This window comes from Megalops cyprinoides, chromosome 22, assembly GCF_013368585.1.
Source record: "Megalops cyprinoides isolate fMegCyp1 chromosome 22, fMegCyp1.pri, whole genome shotgun sequence".
NCBI classification, from domain to species: Eukaryota; Metazoa; Chordata; class Actinopteri; order Elopiformes; family Megalopidae; genus Megalops; species Megalops cyprinoides.
The window spans coordinates 23,360,669-23,384,483 of record NC_050604.1 but is presented as its reverse complement, the minus strand read 5'-3'; the positions used below and the strand labels follow the sequence as shown (position 1 = coordinate 23,384,483).

At 46.3% G+C, this 23,815-nt stretch overlaps 1 protein-coding gene across 1 annotated transcript; it reads right to left on the bottom strand.

Annotated features, from left to right (window-relative positions):
• Window positions 1-5,657: 5,657 nt before the first annotated feature.
• On the bottom strand, window positions 5,658-22,738 carry suclg1 (succinate-CoA ligase GDP/ADP-forming subunit alph). Its single transcript, XM_036517133.1, has 9 exons — window positions 22,641-22,738; window positions 19,290-19,390; window positions 16,568-16,684; window positions 15,984-16,196; window positions 14,931-14,988; window positions 13,498-13,581; window positions 12,809-12,960; window positions 9,282-9,470; window positions 5,658-5,888 (listed from the first exon to the last, which is right to left on the bottom strand). Exons 1-9 carry the CDS (start codon window positions 22,672-22,674, stop codon window positions 5,862-5,864), a joined length of 975 nt encoding a protein of 324 aa, XP_036373026.1. The 5' UTR covers window positions 22,675-22,738; the 3' UTR covers window positions 5,658-5,861.
• Between the last annotated feature and the right edge of the window lie 1,077 nt (window positions 22,739-23,815).

Below are 23,815 nucleotides of genomic sequence, written 5' to 3'. Positions count from 1 at the left end.
CTATATGGATAGTTTTGTGGCAGTTTACTGTACAACATAAAAATCACTGCACAGGGACTTTTAAATTTTATGTCAATAGAAAGATGTTTTTTTTTTTTCAACTGACAAGATACTCATCCTTGTTTATTTATCAGGTATACCCAGTCAAGAGGGTTGGGACTGATCATATTTAAGGATTAGATGTTCATACGGTCATTCAGGCAGTGCTGAGTCCCTTTAGCCACTGTGCAAAGACGAAAAATAATAAAAATAGGCTACCTTGGGACTTCAGTACCTACTCACTATATTGTCCAACAGTCCAAGGCTCTCTCCTTTCCCTTTAGGCAATTAAATGCGGTGATCTCATGAGAGACACTGCAACCACCGCCATTCACATACTGCGCCAGTGTGGGGATCAGATGCTCAGTACCCTTCCATCGGCAGACTTGGCACGCTAGATCCATGCAACATAATCACAGTGATCTCTTTTATCACGAGTCCCGCACCTTGTGTCTGTCCATGCCCCCGTTCAGGTTATGAGGACAGTTAATTGTCCGGTCCAGTATAAAACCAAGGCTGTGCTATCAGTCCTGTTCTCTGTCAAGGTCGTGGGTGCTGTAGAGAATAGTTTTCGCACAGCTGCAGGTGCATGATGGGAAAAAAATAGGGGATAAACAGACAAACAAGTCCTCTGTTTCTTGCATGAATTACCGTGGTCTTTTTTTCCCTTCTTTTTTGATTTATCTCAGTATCGAACATTTCGATCGTACAGAGTTTCATCAGAGCATCCTCTGCTGAGGGTTCTAACACCACAGGGCTGAGGTCTAAGCTCTTCGGCTCAGGTGGGCCGCTGGCCCTATCGGTCTCGGCCCCCGTTGGTCCCAGAGGTGTCTGGTTCTGTTTGATTGGTTGGCCTGTACAGAAGACTTCACCCACCATCCCACAGCTGCCCCCTCCATCACTCCGCTCATTTGTCTGCTGAAACGTATCCCAGCAGCCCTGTCAGGGGTCACTTGGCCACCGTGGCTTTCAGGCACAGACGTAATACAGCCCACACGTGATGTCAGCCTCAGGCTCTCCCACGGAGCTCCCTCAGTATTGTAACAATTACCCGCGGAAACACCATCACGTCAACGGAGCCCCTCTCCCCTCTCCTGGACACACACCAACTGCACAAAGCCGAGGGGCCCAAACAGGTGAGGAGCCCACAGAGTTCAGCAGGCTGGCCCCGAGGCCCCCCTCACTCTCCCGCGGTCAGTCGCCACACTCGGGGAAATGTGTAATGTTTGACCTCAGCTCTGCTCCAGGCTGTGTCTGCAAGACTCAGTCATCTTTGCTGGTATCTCAAGTCCATTTATTTAGATATCCACCGTGGGCCCCGTCGCCAAGCAGGTGTCACCATGACCACCACCTCCAGCAAGCCTTTCATCGTCCCGTCTGGCACCACTTCCCTCTCCAACCCGAGAGACGCATTTCTGGGCCCCTGCCCTGGTAGGGCTTGAATAGTGTTATGCTCACTGGTCTGGGAGTGTTGTTAGCCTGGTCTGACACTGTTGCTTGTTTAAATTGAGTGGATACACTTATGTTCTGTTGTGATGGAAGTTGCTCTGGATAAGAGCATCTGCTAAATGCATGTAGTGTAATGTAATGTATTATAATGCTATCAGACCGGTGTGCCTGGCGTTTCCCGGCAGACAGTGATCCAGGAGCTGGAAGCCTACAGGATTCTCAGGCTGTGGGTCAGCGGCCGTTACAACGTTTGAAGAACAGAGGTCAATCTTCCTGTCTGGGGGACTGCCGTCAGCCACCCTGCAGGAAACAGTTCAGCAGTGGGGTAAGGGCTTAAACGGTTGCCGGTTTCGATCACAGTCGAGTCACGTGCAACCCTGGGCAAAGTGCTTAACTGAAATGCTTCAGTAAGTATTCACCTGTGTAAATTAATCATATTTAAATGGAAATATGTCGTCAGAGTATCTACTAAGCAAATAAAGAAATAGATATTCTGTGACAAAGCACCCCGAAAGCAAAAGAAAGGGAGGCCGGTGGGGCCCGCTGTGCTATTAGGAGGGTCCCATGCTCGTTTTGGCAGTCTGGCAGCGAGGCAGTGATCCTATCAGACATGGTGCACCCACCGGGTTATTCACAACCACTGCCTGGGAGCCGTTTTTGGGAACACAAGTCTCAACTGCGTGAGAAAGGGTAATATAAAAGCAACAGCTAGTTTACTTCAGTCCTCTGTGCATGTGAATATTTGCCACTTGCATGGTGTTCACTGACATTTCAGAAGAAAGAAAGAAGGGAAGAAAAAAAAATACATGAAAACAAAACACGAGTCATCGGAACGCGTCGCGCCTCCGACTGTCTCTGGAAACCCACATGAAGGACTCGTCGCCTATCTCCGAGGCGTCTCTCCCTGCCACTGGTGTCAAACGCTTCCTTGCTTGATTGACAAGGAGCGTCTAATCAGCGGCGTCAGGGTTACGCGGCAGACGTCTCGAGTTATCAAACCCCCCTGAGCGCTCTTCGGAATCCAGCAGCTCGGTCCTCATTACATCCAAGAGAGAAAGAGGATTCCTTTGAAATGTCAGCAGCGTGCTCAAAAATAGTGCGCAAAAAACACACGCTTGCGCGCACAAAAAAGGGAGGGAGGGGGGTAGGAAATCTGCGTCGGCAGCCGCTGTTGCCTTCTGACCGGCGGATTAGCGCAGCAGCGGCGCTCTTTCTGCGCCGCCTCATTAGCTATGCGCGGAGATAACGAGGAGTGCGGTTGAGCTTGGCCACCGTAACGCAGCCGGAGAATAGCGGGCGCCCTGAGCCCCCAAACAAATAACGCTTCAAATTCCACCGGCAATCTTTATTATGGTAATTCTCTAATGCAGATTAGCGGTAATTGCTAACAATGTGTACACAGAGTAATCTCTCTTGGCTGACTACCGTGGACGCTCAGATAAGAGTGCAGGGGAGTCCGGCAGAGAAGGGCGTTTTTACGGTCCATTACAGAGTTTAATCCCGGGGTTTATTTAAATAATTTATTTTGAAAGACGCCGTCAATCAGTTGCGGCGCTTCTTTCTCTCGATTTACTGCTACCCCTTCAATAGCCAGTTCAATTTTAAATGTCCATATACATATTCCCTTGCAAAGTCTCTCTGGCGTAAAGAAATGTCACAGCGTCTCTGATGTGGCACGAAAAGACTGGAGCTGCAGCTTTTGGTGCCAGAGAGAAGACACCAGAAAAGAGCCGAGAGGATTGTGGGAAACGAAGAACATGCAAAGGAGTTCATTAAACCGTCGGCGCTCCGAACAGACTGCACATACTCCAGTATTTCCAGCGGTTTCAGATAACCGATGGATCCGATCAAACAAAAAAGACGAGGACATACAAACGGATGTGACATCTGCTTATGATCTTACAACAGTCTCCCACTAGAATTGATGCAAAGCCTGTTTTCAGTCCGTAAAATACAAGGCTGCAAGTCACACAGTCGCAAGTCAACAACAGAACAATTTCACAGTCCCAATATCAGTCCATCTGCTTTTAAACAGGAGGGAAACGCGTGGTTCAAACAGATGAGGGTGCCTCGTCTCATTATTTATTTTACTGTTGCATTTCTGCAATGCCAAGTAGCCTATATTTCCGCATTTCCGGAGACCTCCTTAACATGCATGCTGTTTTTGGAGCAAAGAAAAATCATTTAAAGGATGAGCAAATTTAGAACTCACCAAGAGAGCAGTTAATAAATAAACACACAAATAAATCCCACAAAAGTATGACACGCTGCTGATAATTGGCTGGGAGCGGTTATGAGGGGAAAAACTCAGGAAAGAGAATTAGCATTTTTCCTTCTTTATCTGTGCAAAATGTGAATGTGTGTCATTATGCTGGAGAAATGCAATTACGGGGAGAAAAGAAAAGTCCTCCCACACCTTTTCCCTCTTCCCACAAAGTGAGAATTAATAAGCATGTGCCTGAAACCGCGAAGGTGCGCTAAAAGCCTGTCCAACGTGACACACCTGACCCCGGTTGTTACTCTTAACCATACATTTGTCACCTTGCTCCAACGGCCTTACCCACGACCGTGCACGGCTGTAGTCGGGTTTTATTTCTGCCTTTCTACAGGAAACACGTGTTTGTTTAAGGCTGCTTCGGTAAAAAAAAAAAGCAGGATGACGCGTGACAAATTGTCTCCGGAGTTCAGCGCGGCCACGCCGCAACAGAATGCAGCGCTCAATTCCTAACCTCTCCCTGTTAACAATGCATTTCTTACATTTCAGGATGCATTTACCTGGCAGACAGTATCTGGGGCGACGTGCAGAGCTTATATATAATCCATTTATGCAGCTGGACATTTACCCGGGCAATTCAGGTTAAGTGCCTTGCCCAAGGTGAGAAGTGCAGGGTACAGCTGGGAATGGTACTTTCAACGGCCCAGTTCCTTAACCGCTGAGATGCAGTGCCGCCTTGAGTACTACAATAGCCCATGCTAAAGATGGCCTGAAAAGACCCCCAGGGAGCAGAGAGCCGCAAGACAACTGCCTGAGCAAAATAAGACTCTGTAATGTGTGTGCGTGTGTGCGATTCCTTTGGCCCAGTTAGTTGCGTTTTAGTCGATGGAACTCCCAAGGACTTGGACACTAAGAGTCCACAAGAGAGGCGGGCTCTCTGAATATATTGCAACGCACAGCAGCATTGTGGGTAGGGGGGGGGGGGGGGGGGGGGATCAGGTAAGCACAGCCACTGAGAGAGTACTTTACTATATGATTCTAATAGTAATAGCATAATAATGGGTGTGTGTGATCTATTAGAACTACAATAACAGAAGTTCTAGAAGTGATAATTACTTTCCCATACATTGTCTGCTGCTGTTACAAGCACACTCCAGATGTTATGTGGGTTCTGACAAACAGCAGCATTGATGTGTTGGATTTTTAACACACTGTGACCCTATGAACCTTTAAAGTCCTGTGTTGTGCTTCAGGATGGGTATGTTACAACTGAATGGGTCATGACCACTACATCTTCCAGGCTACAGATTTGTCCCATCCAACCTGCTTATTAAAATCACGTATGTTCCTCAGCCCATTGCCGGCCTCTCTCCTGCTCACCCCAACCTGAGATCCAAAACCAGCTGGAGAATTACAGAGGTCACTGCTGCTAAGCGTTCCAGCCACTTATCTCAGCATCTTACCAACCACTGTCTGCCCGTTTGGCTTCTCCACCCGGCTCCCCTGGATTTCACTGCGCACGCACTGATGTTGATTAATCTAATACAAACATTTACCGCATCCTCTTCGCTGTTACACGTAAGTGCAGAGTAGTTGAAAATATAAATGTCACAGCTAAAATGTGCTAAAAAGTTTGTCATTTCCCATGTACCTAGCCTCTTCTGACTCATCCAAAACAAAGTGTAGAATATAAATTGTGAAAGTATTCCTTAAAAAGAGCAAACTCATATGCAGAGTTAAACATATACCTCAACAGTGGCAAGTATTCATATAAAATATGAGAAAACTAAGCACAGACAGAAACTCTGAGACCACACTTCTGAAACGCAGAGAGCTTTATTCTTTATTTATTCACTTCTTAGTTATTGAAATTAAATGTTTCACTGAACTATAGATGGGTCTGCAAACACATTTCCTTCCCTGTTGTACACAAAAAAAGAAACAAAACCCAAGATATGATAAATGTATTACTTTACTGGTGTGCGTTGAAGACATCATACATGTTTAAACTTTAAGAGACTGAATTATAGCAGGATCGGAGGGAGCGTGGGTTCCTCTTGGGTCAGACCATCTCACACCCGGGGGTGATACACAAAAAACCAGGGCGATCCACTTTGGAGAGGATGAGGAGGGGTGGCGATGATTCTTGGCTTCACATTTACAGCATCTTCCTCTTCTCAAATTCCTGTAAAAAGAGGTGTGGGGGAGGTGTTATTCGCAAAGCATTCTGGGGGTCACCGATCCGTGTAAACTGTAAACTCGGCGCAAGACCCCAACAAGGCAGGTTTGAGAACTTTGCTCTGAGTTCCTGCTGAGGTGCAGGCAGTGTTTTTCAGGAACGGATGATCCAATCACGTGGCTGGGTGACGGGACTGTCACAGAGGATTGTCCTTTGATCCCAGTCCAATAAAGAGCTCGCCAAAATCAAACATCAAATCGTCTGAATTATGAGCCTGGCTCCTGATCTGTACAGAGCAAAGAGTAGAGGCTCGGTTTATTTCACGCCAGCCCCAACGTTAACGTACAGTCAAAGCCTGCGGAGGGTGGAATCCAGCAGCTTCTGAAGACAATGCGCTGTATGAAAATTCTGTCCTATCTATGGCGTAGCAGAAGCCCTCTTCAAACATGCAGCTGAAGCAATTAAGATTCCCACACTCAGAGGGATGACAAAGCAGTTTTTCACTTTGTTGTTTACAAAGTCCATTAACCAATGATCATATAGGACACAGTTAGCCCAACACAGTGCTGGAAGAAATAAATAAATCAGGAAAAATTCCTGGACTAATTTTAGTATTTTGGAGAACACTCCTTTATGCAAATGTCATTTATCTAGTCTTGAGGATGCACTTGCATGTAATTGCCCCATGTAGGAGGCTGTCTCCCATACCTGTTGCTTTACTGCCATCTACTGGAGGAAAGCAGCGCTGCACTTAAATTCCCGATGTCACGTCGGTTGCACACAACGGGTCTTAGTTAGCACGTTATTTTCGTCAGCAAAGCAAGAGAAGTACAAATCACCCTTCGTGTTAAACGTACGTACGTTGTGTGCGTGTGCGTGTGCGTGTGCGTGTGTGTCGCCAGGGCGGCAGTGTAGCATAGTGGTTAAGGAGCAGGACTCGTAACCGAAAGGTTACCGGTTCAATCCCCGCTGGGACACTGCTGCTGTACCCTTGGGCAAGATACTTAACCCACAGTTGCCTCAGTAAATATCCGGCTGTATAAATGGATAACATTGTAAAGAACTGTAACCTATGTAAGTCGCTTTGGATAAAAAGCGTCTGCTAAATGAATAAATGTAAATGTCGCCAGGGACCATGACCATGGCACTCACTCCTGCCTTCCTTTGTGGAAGGCCCCGTTCCAAATTCTTAGGGTCTAAGCCAACAAGGTCTGACTTTAAAATCCAGATGAACGTATCCCCAGCATTAAGGGCTGTTCTTACCCAACAAGCTGCAGTGGCTCTGAGATGAGCCCAAACCGGAGACTGGCTTTGAGTAACGCAGCACAGAAACCTAGAAAGATCCCAGAGATCATCCCAGAAATCAGGGCATACATGCCACAGACACCTTGTGTATCATTACTGAAATGACATTGACTTGGTGACATCACGCCCTCATAGGCACTGAGGACATAAAGGTCAGCTGTGGCACTAATGGAGAACACACTGTTGACAGCTGTGTGACGTCACCCCGGCCTCTCGTTATTGGCTGAGCTCTGACAGGCGAAAGGCACTGAAGTAGTGACGGCAAAGCAAGGCTTCATGAACCCCGCAAAAATGCCAAGTGCCGCGTGCTGCCAATCACCGCCTGAGACCCTCCGTCTGAGTGGTCTGAATCAGTGAGTCAGTGGTGACTGCATTTATTGACTGAAAGCTTGAGACAGGAAGGAGGAGAGGAAGTGGAGACAGAAAGCAAAACTGCCAGAGAGGAAGGAGGAGAGATCAAAAGAGAGAAGCCGAGAGAGAAAGGAGAGAAACGGAGTGATCTGCATTGCGAGAGAGAGGGAGAGAAAGCACGGGCAGAGAGGAGATGGAGAAGAAGATAGGGAGAGAGAGAGAGAGAGAGGAGACAGAGAGGGAGTAAGAGGGAGAGGATGACAGAGAGGAAAGAGTGGAAAGGGGGGAGAGAAAGAGACAGGGAAGACAGGAAGACAGAGGGTGATCCATAGAGGGAGAGAGAGAGGGAGAGAGAGAGAGAGAGAGGAGACAGAGAGGGAGCAAGAGGGAGAGGATGACAGAGAGACAGGAGACAGAGAGGAAAGAGTGGAAAGGGGGGAGAGAAAGAGACAGGGAAGACAGGAAGACAGAGGGTGATCCATAGAGGGAGTGAGAGAGAGAGAGCGAGAGACAGAGAGAGAGAGAAGGACAGGCGCAATGACACAGAGACAGAGAGCTCCAGCATGTGACAGCAGCCGTGATGAGGCCTGGCCTGTCACTGCCGGCCCACAGACAGACACCCAGGACAGTCCTGTCACACTCAGCCTGGCGCAGACAGGGACAACCGCAGTGAGCGGGAGGAATTATGGGTAAGGCGCCTCCTCCTACCCGCAGAGATGAACAGAGAAGCAGGGACACAGTGGGGCTGCAGGAAGGTTTTCATCATTTGCTGAAATAATTAATAATAAAAATGAAAAGGGAAAAAAAAAAATCCATAGCAACGCAGAGGATAACATGTTCGCCGGACTGCATAATGGGAAAAAAATATGATGAATGGGAGTAATACAAGGCCTCACTTTTTATACTTGTTGAAACCGGCCCCCGTGACAAATTGAAATAAAGAGTCAGTGCTCTCCTTGCTGAGCGGCATCAACACTTGCTTATTCATTTTACATTTCAATCGCTTCCTTTGTTGCACGCGCGGTGTAAGAGTCGGGCTGCAACAGAAGCAGACGCGACCCAGGCAGGCGCTTTCCATCTCAAAGACACTTATGAAACAGGCTGCATTTTCTCTTTGGTGCGGATTTTACACATCCAGAGTGAGCACCCGCAATCCCAGAGGTCCCCGCTTCCCGCGCTGTTCAATCAGAGAAGTTCAACTGTGCGTTATATCCTCGGTGAGACCAGACGCAAGCCGCTAGGAAATGGAGCTGACCGCAGCGGATGCAGACATTCGTGTAGCAGGTTAGCGACGAGGACACCACGATCAGTTTGTCACTTTAAACACACACTCTCTTTAAACTTTTTCTTTGCCCGCTATGACCAACCAATCAGACACAAACAGTAGGCACCAGCGAGCCAGTCATCTGCCAGCCTGCCTCAGGTAAGGAGTGAGACATTGGGTGTAATGGGGTAGAGAGATCCACAACAACCTCACACAGTCAGGGGTGGGAGATACAGACAAAATAACACAAACATTGCCATTACGGCTTACCTGTACAACCTTTAAATGCAAGAAGTTTACACGCTTTATGATGAAAGCAGGCAATTTATTTTTGATGGGATCAAGCTTGCCTCATTTTATATGCAGTATAAACATTGTGATAACTGATACCATAACAAACCTTGCACGGTCATATCTCACGCTTGTTGTTCATGCTATTTGTTTATATGACACTTCATGCCCCCCACCCCCCCACTCACCTTAAACATGGTGCTGCCTAGCTGGGCAGGGGACATGCTGACCACCACCCCCGCCGACTGCAGGGCAGCGATCTTCTCTTTGGCTCCGCCCTTACCCCCCGCGATGATGGCTCCGGCGTGGCCCATCCTCCGCCCGGGGGGTGCGGTCAGGCCGGCGATGAAGGACACCACGGGCTTAGCCTTCGCACCCTGGTGGGGGGGAACCACAGAGGCACTGTTACAGGTACACCATCCCCCCGTCACAGCTTCAACAGAGTCAAAAGAGCATTTAAACATGAATTGGACAGCTCCATTCTGGTACTGGGATTAAAATAAGTCCATTAACAGTGTGGGTGTGTGAAGAGAGAGGTCTAGCACCAGGGTGCAATATGACCGCTTCATTACTCTGAGAATAATTAGTCATATCTGCAGCCATTAAACCAGCTAGCCACCCTGCCACCACTGATGGATGGGCAGACTTAAGACAGACTTTTAAGCACGGAAAACAATGTCTCAGTCTGCAGGAATGCACCGTCATTCGTGGGGAGGTAGGCTTGGCTCAAACTCAACGACCTTTCCTGAGGACAAGTTAATCTCCCAACCGGCTCTCTGATTTAAAACGCCCCCTCTCCTCTGGACATAGACTGTCCCCTTAGCATAAAACAAGTTTATAACATCACCCTCAACAGAAACAATGTGAATATGTACGTTAATATATCTACACATAAAATCCTACGAAGCGCTCCATACTTGTAATGCACATCTGTATATCAATCGGCACAGGTAAATTACATGCACAGAGAAACTAGTTCATTTTCCACAGTAATCCAGTCACTGAAATAAGCATGCATATTCAGGAAGGGAAGACACAGCTGAAGGATAAATACTCTGGATTCAAGCTAACAGCCAGCACTCCTTCTAAACATAATGCAGGCGGCCTCTTGTGGCCACTTAGAGAAGTGCGGTTCCAAGTTCCAGATCCTGCCTAGACAGAACCCCAGCTAATTTATCCTTTGATAAGTGTACAGCCCCTTTGTGAATCTACCTAAACAGGTTACTGCATAATTAAAGATTACATTCTCATCCTCTCAGAAGCACCCTTCACATAAAGGGAGCCCGATTAGCATTACAATGCTAATTACCAATGGAGATTTATTAGATTAATTACAGAACAAAAATAACACCGACTCCCTCGCGTTTTTCCTAGGCATTTCAGTATGAGAGCGGGTATTTAAAAGGAAAACCTACTTAAAGCTGAGCCACAAACTCGCAAGATTAAGATGCCGAACCGCAGGATAATTACAGCGCTGACCTTGGAGTCGGCCAAGTCTGACCTACATCAAAGCTTATTAATATGGGAACACCTGCTGGTCATATGCATGATGGAGGCGCTGTCTGCGCTGGCCTTATATGAACCCTGCACTGGCTTTGAGCGGACAGCAGTAACATGTGGGGGCAATGGTGACCCCTGACCGGGATGTTAACAGAGGGGACGCATCTCGCTGTGGATTCACCTTGCCTTGCCTCTCCACTCTTTTCTTCATGTTCTCCTAAGTGCTGGCTGCATTGTGGAGGTTCTACACCGTACAGGAAGAGGATGAATAGATCTCAGAGTAAAAGGTGAAAAGGGCAGGCTAAAGCCAAACGTTAACACCGGGGCTGGGAGAAAACCAGAGGATGCATGTTTCTGTCGCGCGTTTCAGTCATCCGAGTCAGGGATGGGCCTCCCTTCACAATAGCCTACAGTAGCCTCCAATTTCCTTAGCGATGAAGATTACGAGAGCACTGTGTCACAGCCATCTGTCATTGTGTACATCTTTCGAGCTGAGTTCAATGTACATAATGACCCATGAGCATTGACTGGCCCGCTCATGCTATGTAGCAGGTTTTCTGTAATGAATAAACAGAACATTTTCATTTGAGAGAAAGAGGCTGTATTCTAATGTCTCTGTTTGTCTGCATATTCTGGCACCATGCACTTCAATGGAATAATGCCCTGCACTTTGCTGTATTCTAAAATGAACCTGAAGCTGTTCACAGAAGGTATGTCAGAGGACAGGGGGGGTAAAGTTTAGTACATCCTGTTTTACATAACTACATTTCTGTAAATTCTATGGATTCAGAGAAAGGTGGTTTTCAGCTTGCTTAAGTTTTCAGCTGCATAAGAGACCACTAGGAATCACCCCCCCCTATAGAGCAGAAAGCTCCTTCACACGGTGGCACAAAGCTGAAATGGTTATGAATCTGTACTTGTAAATGAGGGGTTACAAGTTCATATCCGGGGTAGGGGAGCTTTTGCTGTAATCCAGGATGAAGATATATAAGTAACATTGGCAGAGTTTGAGGATGTTTTAAGGCAGTGGTGCGTTTTAGTGGTAGAAGTAGAAGGGCTTGTAACCCTTAGGCTACAGGTTTAGGGCACTAGTATGGTGCAGTGGTAAGGAATAGGGCTCATGACCCTGGTGAGGCACTGCTGCTGTACCCTTGAGGAGAGCACCGAACCCCATTCGTTTCAGTCATTCCTATGAAGCATCACAAGTGTCAACCCAGCCCTTGAAACACGACATCTCATCAACAGAGTCTTTTGTGACAGCGGAGGGGCACCCAGTCAAAACCTCTGATCCACGCATGTCGGAACTACGTGTTCTCTGGCTGGGAAAGATTTCAATTACTGGGTGTGCCCGTTTATCACGGAGACAAACATTCAGCCAGGATGCTGTTCTGCCATTTGCATGCATTAGGCAGCCAAGCACTGACGGCAAGACTATATAAAACTCATTTCAGCCCCGCAGTGGAGTTCAGGGTTTCCATTTCTATGATTGATATATATCTCTTTCCTCATCAAGTGGGTTTGACAATCCCGGAGAGCGGAGGATGCCAAATAGCAATAATAAAATCGCCTCTACAACCTTTTGCTGCAAGTAGAATTTGCACACCAAAAACTGATGCGTCTTTAATTCAGGTCTAGGCCCACCTCCAAGCAGAGGTGCGCCCTGTACTTTGAACTCCATTTCCTCACACTCACGTCTACCACCTGTCTTCATCAAGGTAAAAGTTCAAGCTTAGAGTGACAGTGAGTGTGTATATGTGCACACACAATGCTACTGTAAGTCAGTCAGTATTTCTCTGGTAGTGAGAGTGATCTTACAGAGTTGTGCTGTTTCAGTGTTTCTCTGGTAGTGAAAGAGCTGTTTCAGTCAGTGTATCTCTGGCAGCAAGAGTGCTGTTTCAGTCAGTGTATCTCTGGTAGTGAGAGCTGTTTCAGTGTTTCTCTGGTAGTGAGAGTGATCTTACAGAGTTGTGCTGTTTCAGTCAGTGTATCTCTGGTAGTGAGAGAGCTGTTTCAGTGTTTCTCTGGTAGTGAGAGAGCTGTTTCAGTGTTTCTCTGGTAGTGAGAGTGATCTTACAGAGTTGTGCTGTTTCAGTGTTTCTCTGGTAGTGAGAGTGATCTTACAGAGTTGTGCTGTTTCAGTGTTTCTCTGGTAGTGAGAGTGATCTTACAGAGTTGTGCTGTTTCAGTGTTTCTCTGGTAGTGAGAGTGATCTTACAGAGTTGTGCTGTTTCAGGTACTCCGCGGCATTCTCCTCGGCGTTCCCTCCGATCTCTCCAATCAGAATGATGCCCTCGGTTTTGGGATCCTGTAGGAAGACCTCCAGGCAGTCGATGAAGTTCGTCCCGTTGAATGGATCACCGCCAATTCCTGACAAAAACACGGTCACACGGTCAGGAACGTTTCAAAGCAGAGGGGGGTGGGGGGCAGCTGTGAGTTGGGGATAGCGCTACTGATACACTTCCCCCGCAAGGAAACCTGTTAAAATAATCGAAGGGAGCTTCCCTGATCTCCACACCTTCCCCTAAATATCGCTTTTTCAGGCTTTAGAAACAACTCTAATAAGTGTGGGATTGGCTGAACCTTGACATCCGCTAACGCTGTCAGTCCAAACCGAAGGAAAATCTACTTTTACACCAATCGCTCCGGCCCCGCATCACAGCCTCCGAAAGAAAGAGGTGCGTCTGCTACATCTGGCCCCATTTTTATCCCGCTCTCATTAAATATTTCGCTCTAAGCCACGTTAATTTTTTCACGGGCTATCACATCGTTCTTTTGTAGACATTTGTTTCCAGTTGGGCTCACTAAGTCCTTAATCAGTCTCTGCCAAATACTGGGCTCACGCCTGCTTCCCACAAAGCATTATCATTGTTTTCTGACTGAAAGCTGGGATTAATTCCTACTTACCCACACAGAGAGACTGTCCCAAACCCACTTGTGTAGTTTGGTGCACAGCTTCATAAGTCAGGGTGCCTGACCTGGATACGATTCCTGCAGAAAACCCAAAGACAATCAGCGGGACGATTAAACCCAGATTCCAAATTTACTGACATCACGCTTTGACTTGGACTCCACACTGGTAACTGTCTAATGAGGTGCACTTGTACAGCGGTCGCAAAGCAATTATGATTCTATGGCTTTCCTTAATAAATAAGCATAACATTTGCATTTGCGTAATAGCGACCATATTCTAACGTCTGTGTTTGTGTGCACATTCTGACACCTCCACACACGCACTTCCAGGAAGTCACGCCCCCCTCGCTGTAACGTCAACCCTCTGTTGCATTCTGAAATGAACCTGAAGCTACTAACAGTAGCTACATCAGAGTACAGGGGAAAGGTTTAGTACATCCTGTTTTATAGGACTACATTTCTGCATGAATAAACTGCATGAATTCAGAGAAATGCAGTTTTCAGTTTACTTAAGTTTTCAGCTGCATAAGAACACCAGTAGGATTCGCCCTCCTGTGGAGGAGAAAATTTTTACAGAATCATACAGTGATTATGATGCAGTAACAGTAGCTGCAGGGGTTTGCTGCCTACTTCACGTTAATAAAAAAATGCTTGAGAAGAAGACTTCATCTCCCTAAACAGAGAACCACATGTGGATTGAAGGTGACCAGACGAGGTGCTCCTTCAGACTGTGGGCATTTCATACAGGTGGCTATGAGCAGCACATTGTATCAGACTGCTGTCCCACTGCCCGCTGTACTGACTCCAATCACCCTGCTGTCCACAAAAAACCGGACCTAAACCGTGACACTGTACTGACAAGGTCCACTACCCTCCCGTGACATCTTAATCTGTCCGCTCTGCGGGGGGACTTAAAAGGTTGTAAAATGCACCCCGGTATCAAATTTAACACCCGCAACCTTTAAAAGCACGACGACTGCCTTTATCCGAGGCCCGTGTGGGTGTCTGCCGCTGTGAAGTGGCGGGAGATGGCCGTATCTGGATGACAGAGATACGCCGCTAAATGGCCACCGCTATAATGTGAATTTATTTTACAGCCACTTCAGCAAAAAAAACAGACAGGACACTATCACAATGACAAGATAATCTGCCGAGAAAATGCCTTCCTGCTAGCAGACTGCTTAACTTCACTTTACTTCTAATCCCCTCATGTGAGAGACATTCAATGAGACCTTTACGCCTCCATTAACTTTGCCATATGCTGAGACCTGAGTGTTGCATTCAGACTGTGCACCTGTGTGCGCATTACGCTGTAGATCTGCACTATGGAGAGATGTCCCCTCTGTTGACATTAGAGGGGACCGAGAGCTTGCAATTTCATAAAGGAAGTGAAACTACGCTGGGCACTGTGCAGTATGTCTTCTTACCAATTCTTCCTTTCTTGTGAATATGGCCAGGCATGATCCCGATCTTGCATTCTCCCGGCTGTCGACACACATAAAAATAATATATTAACTATTCCAATCAAAAACAAAAGGCAAACATGGCAGCTACAATGTCAAACACATTTAGGATATTCAATAGAAACAGGATAGATACACTTGTCAGAATGACAGAAAGGGGTAACAAATGTCCTCCATGTGACCCATTCAGCGATTTTGACTCGTTATAACACATCATAATTAAGCTGCAAAGACCAGTGAGGGTACAGAATATTATTATTTTTGCATCAATCTGACATTGAATATCAATTCAAATAAAGTGCTCCCCTTTTTATATTTGCAGGAACAAATTCATCTGACTCGATTTTGTCTTTTCCAATAAACACTTCAACTAGACCGATGACCATCCTTTTTGTGCAGAAGTCATTAATTATAATTTAGGGCGGCTGGGTTTCCAATACTGATGGCACTTTAGTGCTCAACTAACTGTCTCAAGTCATATTGAATTGCCAATGTACAACATCATTCTGAGTGGACCACTGCTGTTCCTCATGGTGGCCTGCATACTGTACTGTTACGCAGTTAAAACATCAGTCAGGCCAATCAGGATCACAGCAAACCCAGAGAGACACCTAGAGCCTGTATATCCTATAGTGCTGTGCAGACAATACCAGTCAAGCTGGAGGATCAAAGCAGACCCAGACAGACATACCTGTAGCCTGTATACTACAGGACTATGCAGAGTCAACATGGGTCAGGCCAGAGGGACACAGTGAACCCAAAGAGACACACCTACAGCCTGTGTGTCATACAGTGCTATGCAGAGTGAACATAGTGTGAGGCAGGTCAGAGGGTTACAGCGTACAGAGAGAGAGACACCTGCAGGCTGCGTATTGCAGTGCGGTGCAGGGAGAGAGGACGACTCGGGGTGACACACACGCAGCCCGCGGGCGTGACTCGGGGTGACACAGACGCAGCCCGCGGGCGTGATTCGGGGTGACACAGACGCAGCCCGGGAGCGTGATTCGGGGTACTCACGTTGATGACGCCGGGGCAGTTGGGGCCGATGAGGCGGGTGGTGCCCTGCCGGAGCAGACGGTGCTTCACCTTCACCATGTCCTGCTGGGGGATGCCCTCCGTGATGCACACCACCAGCGGGATCTCCGCGTCGATGGCCTCCAAGATGGCCGCCGCCGCGAAGGGCGGGGGCACGTAGATCACCGACGCTTCCGCCCCCGTGCCCTCCTTAGCCTGTGGGAGGGGTTAATACGAGAGGGGCGCCTTCAGGAGCGAATCACTGCGGTGGTACAATGCAAAACAGGGACGAGCGGGGTTAACCCCAGAGAGAGATGGGGGGAGAGGGAGAGGGAGAGAGAGAGAGAGAGAGAGAGAGGGAGAGAGGGAGAGAAATAGAAAGGGAATGAGGAAAAGAGAGGGAAAAAAGAGGGAGACAGGAAGAAAGAGAGACAGAGCGAGGGGGAGATGGGGAGACAGAGACAGAGAGAGAGGGAGATGGAAAGAAAGAGAGATGGGAAGAAAGAGGGAGAGAGAGGGAGAGAGAGAGAGAGAGAGAGAGAGAGAGGGAGAGAGAGAGAGAGAGAGAGGGGCTCAGTGCACCGTACCTCTTTGACAGAGTTGAAGACGGGTAGGCCCAGGTGGGTTTTGCCCCCCTTGCCGGGCGACACTCCTCCCACTAACCGCGAGCCGTAGTCCAGGGCCTGCTGGCTGTGGAAGGTTCCCTGGGAACAGGAGAGGAGAGGAGAGAGGAGGAACAGGAGGCGTTCAGGACGCTCATCAATAAATACTCCCCAGGCACAGCGCTGTACTTAAAGCTACAACCTTCAGATGTTATTAATGACAGCAGCCAGGAGCCAGGAGTCAGGCTGATGAGGGAGGCTGCCATCAGAGTTTAATTATCAGCACATCACCGGGGGGATGCGGAGAGCGCGCGCACACACACACACACACACACACACACAAACGCGCACACACACACAAAAACGCGCGCGCACACACAAAAACGCGCGCGCACACACACACACACACACACACACACACACACACACACACACGCTTGTGCATACATACACACATATGCACATATGCATACATGTACATATGCATTCCCACACACATACACGCTTGCACACACACACACACACACACACACACATACACACACAATTGTAAATACACTAGTAAATCCAGGATGTGCTGTAATCACATTAGTGTAACGAAAATCTGCAACATGCGCTGGACCTCTACACGTGCTGGTTTCATCTTAACCATCAGTGCACGGTGCCCTGTTCTTTCTCCCGTCCCAGGCTGAGAGTCAGAGCTAAAGCACAATGATGGCCAACACAGCCTGCACCTGCAGCTTTAAGGAGCAGCCCTCTCCACTATCCCCACTAACGCCCCTGACCCTACAACTCTCCTGCGCTGAAAAACCCAGGTGCGGGGGCATGGCTGAGGCCAACGTGCAGAGGCGGGATGCTGCTAGCACGACCGCATCTCTCAAAGAGACCACTCCTCTCAGCACGACCACAGAACAACCACATCTCTCAGGGTGACCGCAGGGCAAACACGTCACTCAGGACACAGTCTGGGAATCTCAAAGCCATCACGTTCCCAGTACAATTTCAAAAACTGTGCTTCATCCAAATGTCTGAGAAACAGATGAAATCACACCGCTCTTTTAATGCTACATAAGACTAGTCTTATTCCTATTCAGTATTCCCCTGGACACAGCCCGCATGACCCTGCCCCTTTAAAAGAAACGGGGGGAAAAAAGTAACAACTTAATACTCAGCTCACATTGTTGCGAAGAGCCAAAAGCATTGCCTGGATTGTAGATCAAACGCACGGCTCAGGAGGGCAGCTCTAGCCCGACTCCGAGAGGTCATCCAGTTCAACAACATGTTGAACATTAATTTCTGGCCTGCCAAGCCGATGCTGCGCGTGTTAATTATTAAAGATGAGGTTGAAATGGTACGGATAGACAGTACGGCACTCACACACCCCAGGTCACAATCAATGGCCCTCGTGTTAATGTTAATGCTATCATTACCAATGTGGGGGGGGGGGGGGGGGGGGGGCACCTGAAGCAGCAGTTTTTGGACATACAGCAAAGCCAGCTCGGTGCTATCATCTCCCCTCCCACTACATTTAGTTGATAGCTCCCAGCTTACTCCACCTCTCTGCCTGGCTTAATGAGGGCCTTGTGAATTTGGAGCGCCCTGCACACATCAGGCTAAAGAGAAGCTAAATGCACTGTGCTGACATCCGCTCCCTGCTTCATTTCCCTCCAATTATTATGAGTGTTCATTAGAGCTTCATTTAACAGTCCTTTATTATGGTAGGAAGGGGAAAGGCGTAAGTCAGCGGGGAGCTGTAAGCTTGCTGGACACTGCTGCTACTTAAACCCGGGCAGAATTTAAATGCATTCCCCTCTTTTGCAGAGCCCGGAGAAAGCATGCCGATACCTGCTATCTGTTATCTGATGTGTTGTGCTCTGCCAGTTTGCCAGCCCTAGTATTTTTACAGAAGAGCTGTGGGTTGAGTCTGTGAGCTATATGCCCACATCTCTTTCATAGGTGCTATAAGCTAAGGTGATCAACACTATCGGGGATATCCGCTGTCAATTTTTACCAAATATTTTCTCATATAACTTCAGAAAGGTCCAATTCTCAGTACCAGAACTCTTGTACCTATGTACAAACCAGCTACTTTGAATCACATCTCTAGGGTGCTGTTATAAGAAACGAGAGAACTTCATGGTTGGACATTTATTGAGGGTATTTATAAATCAGCTTTGTCAGAGCCAATGACCCGACATGTGCTACATCCAAATTAATACTTCTTGGGTCCATTTCCAAAGGCTAAACTATAACTGAAAGGTCAGCTTTGGCTTTTTGTTTTCAGAGAAGGATCGTATCTGCAATTTAAAGGCATCACAGTGAGTTAAAGTAGAGATCATTCATCATTATTTTCAATAAAAAATGTTTGATCTTCTCTTCAACTCAAATCTGGCTGCTGAGGAGACAGAAAAATGTTTTCCCCCAGCTCTCTGCAAACCATGCTGAACAGCATTGACCAGACAGTCTCTTCGAATGCTGGAACATGAAGACCCATTGAAAGTGCTACAGAGGCTTCAGAAAAAATAACTGTTTGTACTATAACAAGCTTTGTACCATAGCATGCTTTTACCCCACAGTGCCTTTAGAACAGTTCTTTCACACTGAGCAGGTCATCTGCTAAAAACCTTGGCAAAACAACAATGGTAGACAGTGAGTACAGCGTCAGCCTCACTATCACAAACAGCAACAATGAAGACTCAACACGCACCTGCTTCCCGGTGAACCCCTGGCAAATGACCTTGGTGTTCTTGTCGATGTAGAGGTGCTTTCTGGACGCGGTGTAACAGTGCCGGACTCCGGTCTGCTGTACTGCAAACAGAGAAGGAGAAAATAAGCCCACACGCGTCAGAACGCTTCTCTGAGGCGTTCAAACAACGCTGTGTCAACGTTCCACAAGGACAAGATCCGTCAACAAGATGTCCTCCCGCTTTAAGCCGCTTTGCTTTGTCCCGAGTGAACTCAAAGCGTGAGAAAAGAAAACAAACGAAATCGAACTAAGGGCTGACTTCCAAAAGGTCAGTCAAAGCTTGTCAACAAAGACTTGCATGGATCCATAGCACCGAGAGCTCTCGTGTTTTGATGGCTTTTGGCTTTGTGGATACTTTAATACAGGACCGCATGAGCTTAAAGCTGTGACATTTAAATAAATACAGAAATAAATAAACACAGAAATGAATAAATGTTTAAATAAAGCCCATCTGAATTTCAGACCACAGTTCAATAGAAGAGGTTTGTAGAAGGTTAAAAAACAGAAACTCAAAATGACAAGGCAGGAGCCAAATAACATAGCACTTTCACACTGACTTCACAAGACCATGGAGACCTTAATCACAGCAATACAGCAAAACTGTCATTTCACTCTGAGCACCAAATCAGTAAAAACTTCAGTGTCTGATGGAAAAAAAAGACAGATTTAAAACATTAGCATCATTAGGGTTGGTTACGGTCATCTTTAGTATCACCATAAAAAATTAATAAATGCCCTTTAAAGTGTCTAGAACCTCACAGGAACAAGAGAAACCTCACTCTCCACTGGCCACTCTGAAAGAAATCCATCATCTACTGGCAGCCACTGTGGTTTTGTCAGATATGTAAACAGGCTGCTTGTTGAGACTGGATAACTGGCTACAGAAAACTTCATCAAACAAAACTCCTCTCCTGGCAGTCCACTTTCCACCTTTACTGCAACTAATGATATTAGCTCAAGCCAGGCAAACACCAGGGGTGAATCCAGACAGTCATTTCTTGTGAAGTGTTTAAAAAAGCAAATATTTTCCCACCTCTGCACCTGGATGATCAGATGCTTTTTACAAGACTTGAATCTCAGGCTCACAGATACCAATAAATACTGATCTCCTAGCTCGTTGTCCATTATGGTTTTGTTACCCAATTAAAGCAAAGGTGAAGGCTGAGAATATCAGTGATGCCCTGAAGGTATCTGACCATTTTGAGCTGTTACTGATGGAAAAGCTTACACAAGCATACACATCATGCCAAGTAATGCTGACAGCATCTGCACACAAGAAAAGTTCTGAAGATGGAGGCTGGGAGATTCAGGGAAACATCCTATGGATAAACATGTGCACCACTTCCTGCAATCGCCATCACTGTACCGATATTTCACAGTAAAGTACGGATCCCTGACACAGATCTTTGTGACCAAGGCATTCAAGGCTGGTCTAGGAAACCCCACTGTCTCCTGGAGGGACACAGGAATCTATTTATAACTAACTACTCATCACGCAACTACAGAATTCCAGTAAGTGTACTCCAAGGAGAAGAACAAGAGGAAAGTAATTGTGCAAGGCTTGAAATAAGGAAGCCAGAACGGGTGTTTTTGGTAATACTCCTTCACACAAACACGAAGCAACCAGAGAGGAACTTCCTAATGATGGAGAGAGTCAGGTGTGGGGGAAAGCAAACACATACAACAAAAAACTAATTATTACCACGTTATTACAAAGCTGCCACAGACTGTTCATTCACACGTAAATCAACTGTATAATCAGATTTTACATAGGCCTACATGACAGGCAACAGGAATCAGTGAGCTCAAATGGACCAAGGGAAGGAGAGGGAAGTCTGCAAATCTGTTCAGCCAGGGTATTTCAACAGGATTGCAAAACTTTTATTATAAGTCACACGTTTCTCGTTGGATGAGCCCATGGCATAGGGAAATGAGAAAACTGGTATAATAGGACTCAGTGGGGGAGGAAAAACCGAAAAGATGAAATACTTGCTTGCTGAAAGCACATCTCCTAATGACAGTGTGCATTGACAAAATCTGATTCAGCTGTCACTACAGAAATATCATCATGAACACATACTTACACATCAAGTCTGTGCCATCCTTTTGACAAAAATGCAACACATCTGTCTTGCAACATTTTTAACAATTAAAATGTGATCACTAATTTAAGAAATGTAATTGTATATAGGGCAAATACTTCGGATTCCTGGAGTGTCACGTGTTCGGGAGTGCATGTCAGCCGCGTTTCGCCAGGATGCTGAAAGCTGATCAGTCAGTGGACGTACGAGTGCAGTTACAACTGACCAGCGAACTCAATGACCACTGCTTTCAAACACATCTGTCACAATGACTGCTGGCATCAAACTCGCCTGACAGCAGCAATAATATTCACCATTTTAAATGTGCTATATCCTTAAAAGACGATTCACATTCAGGTATATTTATGTTAGCCAGTATTCAGAAACTGGAAGAATGTTGAAGGTCACGGCTGTGATCCGTCTTTATTTCTAACCGAGGGCTGAATGGAGAATTAATAACGAAGTTGTGAGATTGATTATTGGCCAAGCTGTCGGTTAATCGATATTGCTTGCGACATTGTTGTGATTTGTGGACATCGACTAAGAAAACAGGACACGTCATCCAGAATTAATGTCTGTGTTTGCAGTACAAAGAAGTTGTATTCATTGTTGTTTTATTTAGCAATATAAGCTGCTTGAGAGAAAGCCTGTCATATCACTGCTTCCATCTCCTCAATGGTTCCCTAAGGTAGCTGTTAAGCCAAATCTAATCTTAAACTATATAAGCAATGCACCTATACTGCGACCGCGCTTTCTAAAGCTAGTTAACAAGCTAGATATCTAAAGAGGACATTAGATAGACTGGCTAGTCGGCTACTTATCCAAACGGTCAAATTGGACTTAAATTCCAGTCAAACCATACAAACAATCTGAAACGTAGCTACATGTCCTGTAACCTTATAGCTTCGTTCAAAAAGTCTCAAACTAAACTGGGAGGCAATATAATAAATTCGGTCAAAGTTCACGGCGTGGCCTGGAATAACAAGATAGGAACTGGATAACTAGGTTCCAAAGTCAGGGGTACTGACGTTGTGCTGGCCAGGTATCTAGCTAGCTAACGTTAGCACTTACAGCCAACGACGTTGTAACAATGCTGGTGTTTAAGACAACGCAGTAATCACCTATTTGCAATACGACAGTCTCGAAATCACCAGTATTAAGACTTCCAAACAGAGGAGCAAAATGACTGAATTGCACTGCGATACACGAAAGAAAAAGTTACAATACTCACAGAGCAGCCGTGCAAACAGCCGACTGTGCGACATCTTCGGTCATTCACCAATGACACGGGAGAGCGCAGGGCCTCGACGTCAAAGCATAGAGCCGTCTCTAAAAATGCCTGACTGAAAATGTCAAGGGGAAATGTGGGGCATGTCTGAAAACATTCAACATCAGGTGAAAAACATGTCACTCTTTTATTAGCTTTGAATAACTGAGTAAGAACGAGAGAAAAAATTACAGAAAAGCAAAAGGCGAAATCGGGGTTTTTATCGCAAAGACTCCTGGATAATGAAGTCGATACAGTAATGCTTCTGCGCGACGATAAATTAAACATGAGATAACAATTTAGATATATAACATTACTTTAACGGTGCTTTGTTAAAATTAAGTAACAATAAAAAGTAACAATAAAACAAAATCAAAATTTGAATAAAAATAAAATAAACGCAGAAGTGTGTTTTAGCGGCAGACAGAGCATGCCGCGCATTAGCCACTAGAGGGAGGCGTTTCCCCAAGTCTCCTTAACTTTGCCAAGTAGTTTCTTTTCCTATAATATGCACTATATGCTCCACTCCCCAACATTTTCCTTTTCTTAGATGATTATCGCTAATCCGGCCGCATATGTCCAAAAAGTGTAGGTAATAGATATCTATTTGTATGATAATATAATAAAACACCTTAGCAAATGATTGACTTTTTTTGGTTTCTGTACTGCAGTGAACGATGCGTAGAGATGAATGGACAGGGGACCTCCGAGGAGATCGAGGGATCAATGGTGAACAAAAGACAAATTCAATATAATGTTGACAGAATATATTGTTTTAGTAGCTGACCAACAGCTACTTCCACGTGCCAACAACAAATTTGTTCAATTAGCTTGACATAACCCTACAAGGCAGTTGCTACTGAGGGACTTGAAGGCAAAGGACAAGAAACACGAGTGTATGCGTGGGGATATCGGACTTGCCTCTTGACAGTAATATTGGAAAGCCCCTGCGACATCGTTTAGAATTTAACACCAGACTAGACTTTAATCCCATACCCTGGAACACGACACCATGCACAGCACATCTCTGTATGATCTCCCGTTCATAAGTGACCTTGTTCGTCCACAATAAACTGGGATATCCTGTATATTTGAATACGCTTCTTGAACCAATGTAGACTGATTATTAATTGTTTTCC